Source organism: Eretmochelys imbricata, chromosome 1 (assembly GCF_965152235.1).
Source record: "Eretmochelys imbricata isolate rEreImb1 chromosome 1, rEreImb1.hap1, whole genome shotgun sequence".
Taxonomy (NCBI): domain Eukaryota; kingdom Metazoa; phylum Chordata; order Testudines; family Cheloniidae; genus Eretmochelys; species Eretmochelys imbricata.
This window is the reverse complement of record NC_135572.1, coordinates 17,195,971-17,214,414: the sequence shown is the minus strand read 5'-3', so window position 1 is coordinate 17,214,414 and position 18,444 is coordinate 17,195,971. Positions and strand designations below refer to the sequence as shown.

At 48.9% G+C, this 18,444-nt stretch overlaps 1 protein-coding gene across 1 annotated transcript in view; it reads right to left on the bottom strand.

Annotated features, from left to right (window-relative positions):
- MYO7A (myosin VIIA) overlaps window positions 1–18,050 on the bottom strand; it is a 106,810-nt gene extending 88,760 nt beyond the window's left edge. Inside the window, exons 1-4 of the mRNA XM_077841927.1 lie at window positions 17,940–18,050; window positions 12,900–13,052; window positions 3,599–3,783; window positions 820–941 (exon numbers count right to left, since the gene is read on the bottom strand). Coding sequence (XP_077698053.1) covers window positions 820–941; window positions 3,599–3,783; window positions 12,900–13,052; window positions 17,940–18,038 — 559 coding nt within the window. The 5' untranslated portion in view covers window positions 18,039–18,050. The remainder of the gene's footprint in view (window positions 1–819; window positions 942–3,598; window positions 3,784–12,899; window positions 13,053–17,939) is intronic.
- Window positions 18,051–18,444: the final 394 nt, after the last annotated feature.

Genomic DNA, 18,444 nt, shown 5'->3' with positions numbered 1-18,444 from the left:
CGTTGATCAAGTTAAACACAGGCTCATGTTAACCAGTGAGCGAAACCAATGGAAGGTGCTGTACGGAATCACAACTGAGCAAAACCTTCGCAGCTGTTAGTTGAGCAGCGTGTCTACATCAGGATGGTGACAGATTTTAAGAAGAGCACAGGGCCCATTTCTGCCCCAGAAGAAGCACACAGATTTTCAGAACAGCTCTGTATACTGTACGTTGAGTAGAGATGACTGGAAAATTTTTGTCGAAACAGTTTTCTGTTGGAAAATGCAGCTTCAATTAAACCCCCCTTTTCCCCCCCCAATATTGTACGAATTTTGACTATATTTCATCTAGGAAAAGAAATTGGAAAAAAACATTTTGAAAACATCGACTCTTTTGATTTTCTGTTTCGAAACTGCTTTTTGTTTAGCAGTTTCTTAATTTTATATATAAACATCTTTTTAAAAGAAAAAAGGGTTGAAATCAAAACGAAAAGCTGTGAATGTATCAAAACAAAATGTTTTGATTGACCTGAAATGAAATTTTCATGGAATTTCAGTTAGTAAAAAATTTCAAAACGTTTTGGCATTTTGTTCCAGTTAGGGAGGAGAAAAATGCTGAAATCTCTTTTTTTTTTTTTTCCACACGATGGAAAATCTATTTTCTGACCAGCTCTAGGGTTGAGCCCTTTTGAAAGTCTGATCCCAGGGGCAGGTGTTGAGCTCTTGCAATTCTGGTTCCTGCTGTAAAGCAATTATTGGGAATGCAGTTTAATCTTAGCCCCCTCCATATTATTAATAGCAGAAGTGTTTCCCTCCACCCACCGTCTTTTCAAGGCTCACCTTCTAAAATGGGGTTTGCCTCCAGCACCTGCTGCTCAATCCAAGAATGCTGCCCGCTGATAGCAGCCAGGAACTGCAGGATCAGTTTAGTGCTCTCCGTCTTCCCTGCACCAGACTCGCCACTGTACAAGTTGAAAGGAATGCATGTGAGTAAATGCCCTGTCTCACCACTGCCAGGGCCCTGGACTCTGCATTCAAATGAACGACCTGGAAATCTCAAGGCATGTGTTTCTAGTACAGGTGGATTCTACATTTGGATTTCAAACCCCCTAAACTTCACATGTATTCACAGATTCCTAAATTCAAAGACCAAAGGGGACCACGATGACCTCCTGGCTAATACAGACCATGGAACGTCCTCAAAGTGATTCATGTTTGGATCTGGGGATTGTGTGTGGCCTATCACAGGGATAGGAATCAACCTCAGGCTTAGGATCCAGCTTTGATTTTGGATCAGGAGTACCACCCAAAGTTCTCTGGGGCCTGGATCTTAAATTTGGGGTCAGGCCTGTGTCCAGTTTGAACACCGTTGATAAGTAAGGCTACGATTCTGTCATGGGTATTTTTAGTAAAAGTCAGGGACAGGTCGTGGGCAATAAACAAAAATTCACAGAAGCTTGTGACCTGTTCCTGAGCAGGGGCAAAGAGAGTGCTGATGAGGCTTGCAGCTGCTCCAGCCCCGCTGCTGCTGCTGTGGCAGGGGCTGACTACTGCTGCTCTTGTGGCAGGGGCTGACCCAACCCCAGCCACTGCTTTGGCAGCCCCAGGGCTGGGCTGGCTGCCAGTCAGCTGTTAAGGGGCCACCGGAGCAGGGGCCACCAGCTCCGGCGGCCCCTGGCCTGACAGCTGCTCCAGCCCTGCACCAGAAGACATCCCGGAAAGTCAGGGAACCCGTGACCTCCGTGGCAGAATTACAGCCTTGTCGATAAGCGAATTCAGTCCAGCATTATAGCCTTCTGAAGAGTGTAAACATCGAGAAGACAGAGGAATTAGTTTGGATCAGAGATACTTGTTTGTGTTCAGAGGACAGCTGGCTGGCCAAGTGAAGCAAGTTCTCTGTCTTGTTTCAAGTTGCCGAACTGCATTAAAAGACAGCGACGAATACACACGGTACGTCTAAAACATTACAATTCCACGGAAGCCATTTTTATAGATGCCATGGGGCTCTGATGCTATTGCAGACGATTCATTTGAGCGTAAATAGGAGGGGAGAAGGAGGGGAGATCGCCTGTCTGACCATCTCTCTATTGAGATCGGGTCCAGACTACAAAAGAGTTTCAGAGCACCTGACTGAGGCTTGATTCTGCCACTCTAATTCACACTGGGCAGTGTCTTACAGTGCAGGTAGTCCCATGGATTTCAGCCAACCTACTCGGGAGCAAGGTACTGCTCCAAAGCTTGGCAGAATCAGGTGCTTAGACAGCTTAACTATGGAGTAAGTTATGGCTGGAGGCAGGAATTTCTGGGTGTAATTCTATGGTCTGTGTTATGCAGGAGCTCAGACTGGGTGAAGATAATGGGCCCTTCTAGTCTTCAAAGCTATAGATCTCTGCATCTATAGTCACCCCAGGAATAATGGGATGAAATTAAAGAGAAAGTTTAAGATGGATATCAGAGAAAACATCCTGAGATTCACCTTGATTAGGCTGTGGAATAATTATCAAAGGAAGTGGTAGAAGGCCTATCACTTGGAATGTTAAAAACTAGGCTTGACCAACCCTTCATGGGGAGAGATATGGACTGGATGTTCTAATAAGTCTTTTCCATCCTTAACTTCTGTGACTGAACACAATTGCTGAACCAATCAGCTTCAGCAAAAAGGCCAAGCCACAGGTACGTCTTGTGTAATTCCCACCTCAGCAAGACAGGCGCCTGCTAGCTGTGATGGCGCTAAGATGCTAAAAATGGAACTACAGCCAGAGTGGAATGGCAGTGGGTTGGGCTAGCCACCCAAGGAAGTACCTAGGGTCCTGGGCAGGAATGTGGCTAGCCCATCCTGCTGCTCGCACTGCAGTAGCCACACTTCTGTTGTTAGTGGCAGGGCCGCCCAGAGGGTGGGGGGAGGGGGCAAGTTGGGCCGTTTGCCCCAGGCTCCGGGCCCCACAGGGGCCCCCACGAGAATATAGTATTCTATAGTATTGCAACTTTTTTGTGTGGAAGGGCCAGTGGCGTAGCCAAGGGGAGCGAACATGGGGAGCGATCACAAAAAAGGCACCACCCCCCGAGGCGCTTTTAGTCACTCAGCGGCGCTTTGGGTTTTCGGCGGCACTTCGGCGGCCGGTCCTTCAGTGCCGCCAAACACACCCAGAGCAAGTGAAGGACCCACCGCCCCGAAACGCTGCCGAAGACTCGGAGCACCACCGGGTGAGTAAAAATTAAAAAGGCGCTTAATTAATTAAAGGGCCCCCGAAATTGCTTTGCCCCAGGCCCCCAGAATCCTCCGGGTAGCCCTGATTAGTGGGATAGCTCAATCGAAGCTAGAGGACACACGTCTCCCCGAAGTGGAAATTACCCCTCCAGCTCCAGCGCAGATATTCCCATAGACTCTGAACGCCCCGTACACTCCTCCCGGAGGAGCCATACTAACAGGCTGGTGTGAGGAAGTTGACACGGACACTGCCTATGCTGTGCTGTTTGGCTAAATACTCTTTGGACTTTAGCCGGGAGTGCGGTCTACCCTGCACTTTTCACAAGCAACCAAGGTGAGCATGCTCAGCACCTTTGGCAGGATGGAGTCCTAATTCGGGACCCGTGCTGGGCCTGACGTTCACAAACCCACCTTATGATGCAACACTGGTCCCTGTTGTTGCGTTGCATGTTGTAGTAGCAGTTGTCAGCTATTGCGAAGATGTGGGGAGGCATCTCCCCAATCTTTTTGTTGGTGTACAGCCGGATCTGCTCTGGGGAGTAGATAGGTAACAGCTGGTAGGGGTTCACTGCCACCAGTATCGAGCCTGTATACGTCTAGGGGAGAAGCACAAAGAAGGTTATCGGGATGAGGCGCCCCACCTGAGCAGCTTTGGTACCCAGGACCAAAGGCAAAGGCAAAACAGGAGAGGGATTTTCAACAGCCACCGGAAAGGCACTGCTCATTTCAAAAAGCCATTTGCAGGGTGACTTCTGGAGTCAAAATGAAGCAAAAGCCCCAACTGTGCAAATCAACACAAACAAACCCCGCACTCTGAGCCAGATTTCAATCACTGTGAAGTTTAGGTCCGGGTTTTCAACGTGGGACCGTCTCTGCAACAAACACGGTCAGAGCCACCAGAGACCCACATCTGTCAGGTGCGTTACGAGGGACCACTGCCTTGACTGCCCAAATAATACAGTTGTTTGCAGTGTTGTTGTAGCCCTGTTGTTTACAATTTGACAAACAGCCCAAATAATAAAGGTATGTCACAGAAAAGGCCTTTGATCCATCTCTACCACAGATCTCTCAGGAGCCTGGAGCTGTGCTGTGATATTGGACAGCTACTCCCTGGGGACCTTTGTCACCTTCCTACGACCCTCCTTTTGTGATACTCCTTTGGGGATGTCATGGGGGCGGCAGAGGAGGAAGAGGGTGCAAGCAGCCCCTTCCTCTGCACAATCATGCAAAGAGCAGCCTTCATTTGGCAGGAGGTGCTGGGGAATCCAAAGATGGGGGACATGCTAGCATGGCTGGCAAAGCTAGTGGCCCCAAAGGAGGAGTGTCGGGGGGCAGGGATCCCACAGGCTCACTCCCTGTTTGCGCTGGTGACTCCAGGCAGCACTGCAGACAGCTCAGATTGCAGCTCATTAAAGGTGCTGCTTCTCACCATGTTCCCCCCTAGTGCCTCAGGAGAGTATAAAGACAAGGGCATAATGCCGCTAGACAGCACTGTTCAAGGTGCACCTTCTTTCTCCCCCCCGCCATGCACCATGGCCCCTTATATGAAACCCGTTACAGGAACTGACCGCGAGCCAAGTTACATATCCTATGATGTGCGTGAGTGATCGTGCCAAGTTAACTGCTGGCACCTCAGTGCAGCCTCTCTAACTGAAGGGCCCTACTGCAATTTAAGAAGTGCTCCACCGACTGAACGGGAAGAACCAGAGAAAGCTAACGTACACGAAGGAGACAACTATTCTACAAGCGAAATAAAAAAATTTTTGGAAAGAAATAAAATAGAAGAAGGAAGTATTAACACTAACTGAAGCTCTATTACTGCTGTGGAAAATTAGTAAGAAAAAACACCAAGTAGAACCTCTGCCAACAGGCTCTGCTAAGGCTCCATCTCAGGCCCAGGGCAGCTGAGAAGGATCTGAGAGCGGTTTGCCCGCACAACGCTATATAACAAGAGAACACAGCACGAGACAGAGAGAGTGCAGGTGCGGGCCAAACGGACACTGCTACCCAGAATCATAGAATATCAGGGTTGGAAGAGACCTCAGGAGATCATCTAGTCCAACCCCCTGCTCAAAGCAGGACCAATCTCCGATCTTAGGTGCCAGGATATGAAGATCCCTAGAGTGCAGCACCCACAGGGACACAACTCAAAGAAGAATATCCAGTTTATATAGATAACAGACCAGGACAAGAGTCATGTATCCCAAGCCAAAGGTTAAGGACACAATTTGTCTCCTGGTGGACCAAGTAATGAAAAGACCAATACTGCCTAGAATACGCTATCCAAAGAAAGAGCTGGTCGTTCTAATGCAAATAAATAAATAAATAAATAAATAAATAAAATGCCTTACACCCTTTTAATAGCATGTTCTACTATCACCAGATGGGAGGAGCCAAGTAGCCCATTCCATGGGACCCCTCCCTCGATAAAGAACTCTACTAGGCTTTAACAGGGGTTTGAGCTGCCTGGGAATGCAGCCATGGCAGCTAGCCTTCTTAGACAGCCAATAGGTGACTGACCCTAAGCTTACATAGAGTGAGCTAGAATGTTTCTGTGGTGGTTTCAGGCAATTAATAAAAGATCCCTATTACAGAGTAAGGCACAGTCCAGCTTTCTCTTGCTAACATGTGTTGCAAATTGCAGATAGAGTGAGTTAGAATTTTTACTCACTTTTGGAATCAGCATACCGGGCCAGCACTCCTGAGAAGGCCGGACTAAGAGACCAAGAGACCAGCATGGGCAGCCCCAGTTCAAATTTCTTCCACATAATCCTGCTAATGTGCCTCAATCCTGATTTGGAAGGGATGGGAGGGTAGCTCCATCTCCATCTCTATGGCCCACTCAATCCTTAGCATCTGCTCAGACTTTCAATCAGGCTGACAATTAGTGCCAGCTGTGGAGGATTTTGTCATAGGAACCCTTGTCCACTGGGAGCTGGACTGGACCCCCGAACTCATTTCACAGTCAACAAAAGGGAGTAACTCTCTGATTGAATCCTGGGCTGGATTTGAACTCACAACCTAAAAGATGTCTGAAGTTTTCATGCTGCTTCGTAACTTGGTGAGATTTACAAGTTATGTGGCATTTCTAGGCAATTTTAGGTAATGTTTAACAGTGCATAGAGGCAGAAATATCCCATTTCATGTTCTCTTAACTCATTCTCAGAAAGACTGACTTTGCTTCTGGCGCAAGTTTGTGACATCCCTATATTCCAACCTTTGGTGGTAACTTGTATGTCCCGGCCAAGACCCGTGATTCTGACTACAGCCAAAGATCCTTTTAAAGGAGTTAACGATTACTGGCCGGAATGTTTTCTTGATGTTCCCACTGACCTTTCTCTTGTGATCATTGAGAGTCTGTCAGCATAAACTCCTGTGTTATCTCAAGAGACAAGCTTGGTTTGACTTGTTTCTAGTTGACAAATACAACAGCTTGCCCAATTTTAACAGCTGACAGCATTCAAGACTTTGGCCCCCGAACTGATGATGGGCCAAAGGGCAGCTACAAGAAAATATTTGCAATTCCCATTTCCAAGTCTGGTTAAGAGTAAAGCCCCTCTGTTTTGGTGTAAAGATCAGCTTGGCTGTACATATGGGTGATGGTTCTACAAAAGCTGACAGTTTACACCAGGAAATGCTGTTCCACTGCAAACTTGTTACTGCCCGTGTGACCTACATTTTCATTAGCCACGTAACAAATCCACTCTGTGCCTGATTCCCAGAGCACCCCAAACTCGCCTTGGCTTCAACTGGAGTTTTTGCTGCTCAGAGAATGCAGGGTCATACCATGACCAGATACTCCTGCACTTTAGCAACCCCTATTCAGTAGCAGATGGCTTTGAGTTCATCTCCAGATAGACAAAACCCTGCTCAGTAACCAAGTGTCATGACAAAACACCCCTGCTACTCAGCACAGGTTTTCTCAGCACACACAAGCATGAGCCATGCAGAACAGCGCTTGCATCACCCTTTTCATTTTGTCATATCTGCTTATTTCCTCCACATATCTGCTTATTTCCTTACACATAGCTGGTGATAGCCCTGTCCATCTGGCATCCCATCCGCAGACTCGGTACTTTGCTCTTCTAGGAAAAGGCCACATTTCTGTCATTGCGGCAAAGCACTGCAGCCAAAGGGATAATGGTTTGGGTGCATTCATGGGGCAGCAGAAAAGCAGCACAAGACAAATGAGAAACGCCAGGAATGGTGAACGTAAACGAGCGAGCCAGTGGATGATGTCACAATGCGTTGCGGCAATGGAAGGTGGCTCGATAGTTCTGTGCATTATACTTACCCTCCCGCCACAGTTAGTCTGAGGGTTAAAAAGGAAAGAAGGAAGGAGAAAAAGGAAAATACGTATTGTATTAGAGCAGGATTACAAAAGCCTTTCGCCAAGTCATGGCGAATCTTTTCCCCAAGCTGAACCGGGAAAGACACAGGTTGTCGGAAGCCTCGTTGCAGGATTCATCCGTGATTCAGCAGCGCCGGGAACCCCCTCAAGCAGCGCAGGCCTGTCACGGACCACACTGAGTACTATCACTTTCAGCTGGTGAGAGCAAATTGTACCTCATGGAACCGCTGCTTGCTGGGTTGGTCTCTACCACCTCGGCTCCATTCACAGGGACATATGCAGCTGCGCAGAACTGCCAGCCACACTTCCCAAAACTCTACTCACTCTTCCTCTGCCAGGGTGATAGATAATGTAAAGGGATGGTTTATTCACCTGTCAAAATTTCTCTCTCTCTCCAACCAAACCTCCTCCTCTCCTCCCCCCACCAAAAGCCCCTCAGTGATGTGAGAACTAAAAGCCAATCTGTTTTGCTTCGTTAGTCAAACAGATTTTAAAATCTTTGACCAAAATCTTACAAAGTTGATGCTTAAAGTTAAGCTCCTGAATGCACATGTAGACATATTTAGGTGGTATAGCTGCGTCCGCGTGAGAAGCACCTTGTCGATCAGACAGCACACTGGTGTTCCTGTCCTGGGAGTGCCCTGGCAGCGGAGACCTGGCCTAAATATCACCGCAGCCTTTTTGCAGACAATGCGCAAACAGAAACAGGGGCAAAGCTCACTGACTACATTCTTTGCTACAAAGGATTGGCCCAGCTGTACTGCCCAGCTGTCCAAGCCTGTGCTAGTCCCTTTGTCTCCTTCTCCCAGCTTTGGGGAGGCGCAGTCCTCTAGCAGCCATCTCACTTTGCTGTAGAACCGAAGCAGCGTATGGCTAAGGGAATGGGGCAGTATTTCAGCGAGCGCTGGCAAGCCTGGAGTTGTTAAAGAGATTAAAAAGGCATCATTGCGTAGGGGGTAAACTCCTAATGAGAGACAGATACCTGGGGCTGCATTTCGCACATCTAATAAAAGGTTAATGCACTGGCTGGAGGCACAGACACCCAGCATCCACCGAGCACTCAGAACTCAGCCACCAATCTCCTGTGAAAGAGGGGGCCTCCTCCCTGCTGCACAGAAACCCACACGAGGAGATCCGTCCACTCCTGCCTCTAAATCAGCAGCTGTTCACAGTCTTTGTGCCCTAGTCAGAGCTTGGCGAGCGCTCACAGGAGCACCAGCCTCTCCAGGGCCCAGGACAGGGCCATCTAGCTGGGTGATTCAGGCTGCACCCAGGCGTGATAGCCCTGGGCTCCAAGAGGCCTCATGCCCGGCAGCTCTCCTGCTGGAGAGGTGCACATCAGCACAAGACTGGCTTCCTGGCACAGTAGCACCCTCGCGTTACCCTCCTCTGGCTTCCTGCTTCTTGGTTTCCGTTTGTTGTCTCTGTCACTTTTCTTCCTCGGACTCACTCTAAAATAGTCTCCCTCTTTGCCCTTCCCGCACACCGAAAACTAGGGACAGGACATTTCAATGGACTTTCTTCCCACGGGGGCTTCCACTTCCCAGAAAACGACCACAGGATCCCGCCCTGCCTTTTGGGCTGACACCCCCATACATGCCTGGACAAGCCCATTAATTCCACTACCTGAACCTGCCAGGAATGCTGCCGTTCAGCCACAGCCGGCATCCTGACTCCCCCTCCCCCAGACTGTGTCTGCAGCCAGCCTATGAGAAAGGGGCAGCCCAGTCTCCTACATCAGCCATCACCGGCAGGGCCTGACTGCAGGGCTGGGGGCCTGGAAGTCCTGATAGCTAATGGTGGGTTAGACACTGAATCCCGTGGGGCCTTGGGCCACCATTTCCAGATTTGGGGCCTAAACCTAGGCTCCTAAATCAATGGCACAAGCATCAGAGGACCTGAATGCTTGTAGCTTCTGTTCATTAAAATCTGAAAATCTGGCCATTTATTCAGATGCCTAAATGTGGATTCGTAAATGTTGGCTTTAACTTCCCTTGCCTCCTTTTCCTCATCTGTAAACGGGATAATACTAATCACCTGCTTCACAGACTGTGGGAATTAGTCAGTTAAACTTTTGAAGATGGATGTATTACTCTCATTGATGCCTATTAAAGACCCCACACACAGGGAAAGCAGAATATTGGAACCAAGAGGAGAATCTGTCCTCAGTCAATACCACTAAGAAGCAACAGACAGCCGCAAAAACGCTGAGTGAAGACATGACTGCAAAGCAGCTGACCTTTACCTTTACTCAAGACAACTGTTTGTTATATATAAACCAGCTCACCTCACCTAATTCCCAAAAATGCATATTCCAACCTAAGAGGCTATGTTAACCCTTCCCAGTGCATCAGCACATTTCTCTCTAATGAAACAAAAATGTGAGGGAATTATCTTCCACTCAAAGCGACCAGAAAGTTATTGGGAGGATATTGCCCCATCCCCACTGTCTTCCGCCCTTCAAAATCTGTACAATGCAATAGCTGGTGAGACAACTGCAGACCGATTCCTGCAAAGCTGAAGGTGCGTTGTTCAACATCTGGAACGGTGAGCTATTGCTAAGGTTAATATTTTGTCCTGGCTATTTTTAGTAAAAGTCAAGGATAGGTCATGGGCAATAAACAAAAATTCATGGAGGCCCGTGACCTGTCCCTGACTTTTACTAAAAATAACAGGGGAGAAGGGGCTGACCGCTGAGGGACCTGAAGCCTGAGCCCGCCACGGGGGAAGGGGGGCTCTAGCCCCACTGCTGCTGCAGGTGACTGACAGCTCCAGCCCCCGCCACTGTGGCAGGGGTGCAGCCGAAGAAGTCACCGGGGTTCCTTAAAGTCACGGAATCAGTGACCTCCATGAGTAAATTGTATCCTTAGTTATTGCTAAACCTATTCTGACTGCCTTGGTTCTTCATAGGTTTCAAGGCCGGAAGGGAGTATTAGGAGGATGTGGTCTGATCTCCTGCATCACATAGGCCAGAGAATTCACCCAGCTCTGGAACCAAACCCAGCATTTATGAAAGATTTGGAAAATGCTGATGTAACATTTTTTCTCATTTTCACATACCCCCAGTTCCATCTGAGGCAAGGAGCGGAGCTGGCAAAATACCAAAAGGAAAGGCTGCTCTTGCCATATTTTTGACCTACCTGGAAACAGGGTCTGCTAGAAATCTCACAAGTAGAGACAGGCCCGAACCAAACTCAAGCATCTGAACACCCTCAAATTTTTGCAAGATGTGTGTGTGTGTGTGTGTGTGTGTGAGTGAGTGTGCGTGTGTGAGACCAAACACAAGCATCTGAACAACCTCAAACTTTTGCAAGGGGTGTGTGTGTGTGTGTGTGAGAGAGAGAGAGAGTGAGAGAGTGTGTGTCAGATCTGGCTCTGCAAACAGGCCCCTACTTCTGTGGCGGAGTGCTCTCTCTAGATATTAGGAAAGCCTGTTCTTGTGAGTTCTCCAGCCGGGCCTTACTGACCTAAGAGGTTTGGATAGTTTTCCTAAGATTCAAACAAGCATCTAGATGACCATAATTGTCCCTTCTGGCCTTAAAGTCTACCAGCCTATGAATCACTCATCTTTAAATGAAATCCTTAAATTGTTTAAAAAAAGACCTTAGAGGGTATGTCTACACTGCAATGTAAGCCCAGGTTAGTAGAACTCAAGTTAGCAGACCCTGGGTTAGTTAACCTAGGGCTTAAGCGTCTACACTCATTTGTAACTCCAGGTTAGGAATTGTTGAACCCCGTATCCTCACTGCATTATGCAGGCCCAAATCCAACCACCCATGTCCCAGACTTCCTAGTGTCCTCCCAAAATATGGCCGCGCTAACGCCTTGTTCGTGGTGCAGCATGGGAAAACTTGACAGCCCACCAAACTTGACTGTCCAGAGGACAAAGAATGTCTGTCTGGGGGATTGTGGGATACTTTTGGTGGATCCCAGAACACAAGTCCAGTGGGGCTGCATCTACACTGCAATGCAATCAGGCTTGAACCCTGGTTTAACTCCAACACTTCATCCCCATAGGATCTTAGCCCGAGCCCTGGGTTAGCATGATTTGTGTGTATACGAAAGGGAGATTAAGCTTGAGCCCTGAGTTTATACTGCAGCATAGGCATTGGTGAGGGCACAAAACGATGTACTTCTGCCATTGAGTGCCTGCAAGCCTTACAATTTAAGAGCTATCCGGAAATGCCCCATTCTTATGTGGTCACATTGACTATTTGGCAACATCAAATAGCATGCTTGCATGCACTCCAGGTATGTTTTACTTCAGGCACAAACCTGTGCATCTTATGACCCTGCAAGCCCGCAGCCAGCGATTCCGCAACTCTGATAAAACAAACCAAGACCCTTTGATCTCCGACTCCTTTCCTTTTGGAGTTGTAATGTTATAGCAGAACGACCGTGCAACTCAATTTGCCTCCACATTATGTCCTAAATGAAAACCCGTGCAGCTGCACAAGTGCCACGTAGGGCAGAATCTGGGTTGTGGAAGTGTTAGAACCAGCAATGCGGCGTCAGGAGGAAATAGTTGAGTTTGCAAAGCTAGGGAACTGAGCATACCAGGCATGAGATCATTGAGAGACAAACCTGCAAATCCACAATGCTGATTTTACAGTCGCTTTGCTGAGTCAAACAGCACTTAAAGGAGCGTTAAGGTGGCGTGTGCATGTCGGGAATTTAAGAGTTCTAAGAAAAATATCGTAGCAATCAAACCGCAGCTGAGAGAAACCAGGAAATTCAGAATGAATAAGTCTTAAGTGCACGCACCAGGTATTGCAAGGTCACTGTGGGAAAACTGCCTTGTCACATCGCAGGTTATTTAATTCCCAGAGCCTGTCACACTGTGGGGATTCTTCAACCACATCCCCTATGCATGTAATCCTCAGTTAGGTCAGCTAAACATGTTGCGATCTTAAAGCGCGCCCAGGCAAATACCTGGGGATGGTTAGTTGTTACCATGGGATCTATAAGTTCCACTTGGACAATGAGAAACTCAGTTTAATGCTTCACCCAAAGCACATTGCTCATAACTGCAGAAACTCCCTGCACTCGGGATCCACTCTCAGGTGTAAACCCAGGCTCCCATGTGGGACTTGAATTCGCTAGCCCAGTGGTGAGGGGCGCTCCCCATTTGGTCACATAAAAGGAATTAGATTTTCTTAACATCCAGAAGATATATCCTTTCCCCAATTCAGTAAACCTCCACGTGTAATGGTATCTCATGTCCTGCAGGAACAGCATGTAAACTTTGCAGCAGACATGGCAGAGAATAGGTACGCATGGGGCTTGGACCAGTTCAGGATAGAAATGAAAATAAACACAACAAAGCTGGGGTGAGATGACATTCTCCGGGTGGACACTCACATAAATAAGGTGCTCTCGGTAACGGATGAGCAGGTTCCTCAGAATCCCAGCTTCATTCAGGTCCCCCAGGCGGATCATGTCCTCCACCCCATGGATAGAGGTCGGGTGCATGGGTTTGATGTGGCTGGCATTGTGAGGGAAAATCCAATGCTCCTGGAGAGAAAAAGGGGAAAGAGGTCAAAAGTGAGCCTACCATGATATGCACCCGAGACAGATTCAGAAAGGACAGGATGAAAGGATGTATGCAGTACATGGGCATGACAGCCATTAACTTTAAAGGATCATAGTGAAAAGGAAATGATCTCTCAGATCCCTGCAAGACCAGGATATAGCCGTGTTTTAACATCATCAGTTCACATGTGGGACTCACTGTCCCAAAGCACTATTGAGAGCAAAGGCTTAGCAGGATCAAAGAAAAGAAAAGAAAAGAAAAGAAAAGAAAAGAAAAGGGAATTAGACTTTTATAGACCTGATTCTCATGGAGTTACAGACCCCTTCACACTGATCTGGAAGTATAAAGGGGCTTTAAAAGTGGGTGTGCAATTTAAGCCCACTTTAAGCCCCCTTTGCACTGCCAGAGTGGTGTAAAGGGGCTGTAGTGAAGTGAGAATCAGGCCTTACATGAAAAAAGAAGAATATCTACACTATTAGCAAGGATAACAAAATGATAAGGGATACAGAACCTCATGTTTCTGGGTATAAACCAGCCACCAACACTGCTAGTGATGGACGGAGGGGTTTGGCTCATCCTTGTCATATGATGAGATAACTGGCTCTGTGAGTGAGGGGAAAGCAGTGGACGTGTTGTTCCTTGACTTTAGCAAAGCTTTTGACACGGTCTCCCACAGTATTCTTGCCAGCAAGTTAAAGAAGTATGGGCTGGATGAATGGACCATAAGGTGGATAGAAAGTTGGCTAGATTGTCAGGCTCAATGGGTAGTGATCAATGGCTCCATGTCTAGTTCGCAGCCGGTATCAAGTGGAGTGCCCCAAGGGTCGGACCTCTGGCCGGTTTTGTTCAATATCTTCATAAATGATCTGGAGGATGGTGTGCATTGCACCCTCAGCAAGTTTGCAGATGACACTAAACTGGAGCGAGAGGTAGATACGCTGGAGGGTAGGGATAGGATACAGAGGGACCTAGACAAATTAGAGGATTGGGCCAAAAGAAATCTGATGAGGTTCAACAAGGACAAGTGCAGAGTCCTGCACTTAGGACGGAAGAACCCCATGCACTGCTACAGACTAGGGACCAAATGGCTTGGCAGCAGTTCTGCATTAAAGGACCTAGGGGTTACAGTGGACAAGAAGTTGGATATGAGTCAACAGCGTGCCCTTGTTGCCAAGAAGGCCAATGGCATTTTGGGATGTATAAGTAGGGGCATTGCCAGCAGATCGAGGGACGTGATCATTCCCCTCTATTCAACATTGGTGAGGCCTCATCTGCAGTACTGTGTTCAGTTTTGGACCCCACACTACAAGAAGGATGTGGAAAAATTGGAAAGAGTCCAGCGGAGGGCAACAAAAATTATTAGGGGACTGGAACACATGACTTATGAGGAGAGGCTGAGGGAACTGGGATTGTTAGTCTGCGGAAGAGAAGAATGAGGGGGGATTTGATAGCTGCTTTCAACTACCTGAAAGGGGGTTCCAAAGAGGATGGATCTAGACTGTTCTCAGTGGTAGCTGATGACAGAACAAGGAGTAATGGTCTCAAGTTGCAGTGGGGGAGGTTTAGGTTGGATATTAGGAAAAACTTTTTCACTAGGAGGGTGGTGAAACACTGGAATGCATTACCTAGGGAGGTGGTGGAATCTCCTTCCTTTGAGGTCTTTAAGGTCAGGCTTGACAAAGCCCTGGCTGGGATGATTTAGTTGGGGATTGGTCCTGCTTTGAGCAGGGGTTGGACTAGATGACCTCCTGAGGTCCCTTCCATTCTATGATTCTATGATTCTGAAACATCCATTACTGGTCAGTTGTGGAAATGGGTTACTAAACTAGAGGGACCATTGGTCTGACAATTCCTGTGTCCATGAAATGGGGATTTAGATGAATGGGTCAAAGCTCCATTTACCCTTTCCTTGAGCTGCTCTGAGGAGGAGTGCAGAGGCATTTTGATTCCTGAAAACCTATTATTCTTTATTCTCTTTGGAGCAGGGACTATTTCTTAGCCAGCATTTGTACATAGGGTGACTAGAGAGCAAGTGTGAAAAATCAGGATGTCGGGGGGGTGGGGGGGGAGAGGGAGGATGGTCCCAATAAAACCAGGCCATCTGGACACCCTATTTGTACAGCACCTAGCACAATGGGGCCTGATCTTAGCGGGGGCCTCTAGGCACTGCTGTAATATAAACAATGAGAATAATTACTGCATTCAGCCACTTTTCTGATCTTGGTAGCCAGATCCACTGGGTTTCACAGGCTGCCCGGTTCATCCCTGACCTGCTCTCGAGGTTTTGGAGCTTCAGGTTTGTACATCACCTTAAGCAAGTTTGTCCTTTCAGGTTTGGCAAATTATTCCTGTGGTTTAATTGGCTCTGGAGCCAAAAACGGGCACTTTAGACGGATCCAGCCGGGAGCTCATGGAGACTTTGCTCAGAGGCTGTGCTGCATGACATGATCTACAAAGCTGTTCTGTAACTCGGGTTGTCCACGGTCCAATTGCACAAACCCAAACACCCTGCCCCGCCCCAAGGCCCTGCCCCGCTCCCTCGATCCCCCCTCCCTCCATTGCTCACTCTCCCCCACCCTCACTCACTTTCATCGGGCTGGGGCAGAGGGTTGGGGTGCAGGCTCTGGGCTGGGGCAGAGGGGTTTGGAAAGTCAGAGGGGGCTCCAGGCTGAGCCTGGGGGTTGGGGGTGGAGGAGGGGGTGCGGGCTCTGGGAGGGAGTTTGGGTACAGGAAGGGGCTCAGGGCTGGGGCGGGGTGGAGGAGGGGGTGAGGTGTGCGGGCTCCAGCCAGGCAGCGCTTACCTCAGGCAGCTCCCGGAAGCGACCGGCACGTCCCGCTGGCTGCTATGCTCAGGGGTGGCCAGGCGGCTCTACTTGCTGCCCCTGCCTGCAGGCACCACCTCCACAGCTCCCATTGGCCGCGTTTCCCAGCCAATGGGAGCTGCGGAGTTGGCACTCAGGACGGGGCCAGCGCACAGAGACCCCCTGGCCTCCTCCTGCATCTAGGAGCCAGAGGGATGTGCCGGTGGCTTCCGGGAGCCACGCAGAGCCAGGGCAGGTGGGGAGCCTGCCTTAGCCCCACTGTGCTGTTGATTAAAGGCAATCCGGGAGATTTTAATAGGAGATGGAGGCTGATTCTGGGAGACTCCCAGCCAATCCAGAAGGGTTGACAACCCTACTGGTAAAAAACCAAGAAACTGGTACAGATGACTGGGGCTGGCTACTGAAGGGCTCGGTGGGAACTCAGGAGCAGGTTAGGGAAGATGTTAGTGGGGATCCTATAGGAGAAGAGGAGTGGCTAGCAGGAGCAGTGGTAACTAAAAGCCCTAATCTAAAGTATTTATATAGGCCTGTGATAGAGTGCTGGGAAACAGCACCTCATGCAGCCCTCTGGTGACCACAACCACAGGTAGTTGCCCTGGAGTAGCCCTGATTAGGAAGAGCTGCACCTCACTGGTGGACTGGGATGGGCTGAGGAGAGCCCCAAAGGCTAATTAGCTCATTACCCAAGAGGTAGAGAAGGCACAGGAAGGACATGAGAGAGTGACAGGCTTCTCAGAGAAAGAGACCCTCTGTCTTTCCCTCTCCTTGGCTGGGTGAGCTAAGGACTGTATGTTATGATAAATACAGAGCTGCAAAGGTTTGGGCAGGCGGTAGGAAAGAACAGTGTAAATAAACAGCACAAAGCATTTTCTCCGAGTGGTTGGTTTGTGGCTAGAAAAGAGACAGGAGCAGGACAAGGCCCTGTCACAGCCTCCTCCCCCCCCCCCCCCCCATCACTGTCATGTCTGACCTCACAATCTTGGATGTATTTATCCTCTCAACCCTCCTCCCCCTGTGAGGCAGGGCAGTGCATGTGACAGATACTGCAATTTCCTGCAGTATCCTTGGAAAACCTCATTGTACTAAGTTTAAATCTCTTTGGAGTCCATTGTATTAAAGGCAAGGCTTATGTATTATTGTTAAGGCTCCGATTAGGTCACGGGATCCAGAACTTCCATTGACCTCGGTGATATTTTCTGCCCCGGGGCTGGAGCTCCCAACCGGCCTCTGCACTGCTCCCAGCTCCCACCCTGGAAGGGGGAATACATCCCTGACAAAATGGGGAGGCGGGTTCAGCTCAGCACTCATTGCTGCTGAGGCTTCAGGGTCCCCCTGCCACTGCAGTGAGAGGGAGCTCCAGGGTCGCAGGGGCTGAGCAGCTCTGGTGGTGGGGACGCCGGCCACAGCAGCAGGGAGCGCCAGGGGGTTCCCCGCCACCTGCAGCAAGCGGGAGCTCTGGGGTCACCCACAGGAGATGGGCTGCTGCGGGGGTCCCCTCACCTGCCATGGTGGCTGGGAGCTCCGGCACAGAAAGGGTAAGGGACTTGCCAAGGTCATACAGAAACCTATGGCACAGCAGGGAATTGAACCAGGTCTCCCAAGTCCCAGGCTAGCACCCTAATCCCTGGACTATCCCTCCTCTCCAATAAAATAAACTGGAAACAGGAAAAGGCTTAAATAAGCCCCTTTAATTGGCTCTGAAATAGACAAGTTGTTCACTAGCTACTTTGTGTTACTGCACTGTCTTGTTGTGGTCGCCCTTGTCAAAGTTACTCCCCCCGCCCCCTTTCTCTCCTTTTGTTTGTTACACCTCCTCCGTGTATCTTGTCTTCCACCTATGTCCTTGGGGACTGGGACTATCTCGTGTTGTGTGGTCCCGATCCAAAGTCTATGGGAGTTCATGGAAAGAATCCTATTGATTTCAATGGGTTTTGGATCATACTGTGCATCTGTACAGCACCCAGTGCTTAACCCTATTTGGGGCCCCTACATCTGACACTAATACAAAGGACACACAATCACAATCCTCTTCTCCTTCATACATACGTTGCCTTCATCGTCCACCACCTGGATCTGCCCAGAGTCACAAAGTTTGACCACAGCTCCGATGGGAACGTCGAATTCCCGACCGGTTTTGAGGTCCATCCATACATAATCCCCCTGAAACGAAACAGAGGATAGGCATGTTCTCAGTGAAGATGAGCAGAAGAACACAGCACTGCAGGGAGGACTCAACATTCCCGGATAGAGTCATTTCTGAATGTTTTACTTCAAAACACAGGTGTGAGTGCAAGGGACCTCCTTTGTAGTCCATACAATACCCAACTCCATAGTGCTTTTCATCAGTAGCTTTTCATCACTTCACAAAAGGAGGGTAAAGTATCATTGTCACCATTTTACAGATGTGGAAACTGAGGCACAGGGGGGAAGTGACTTGCCAGCAGGCCAGTGCAGAGCTGGGAATAAAGCTCAAGTCTCCTGAGTCCCAGTCCAGTGCCCTACCCACTAGGCAACAATGCTACCCGTTCCTCATAGGCAGGTCATAAGGCTA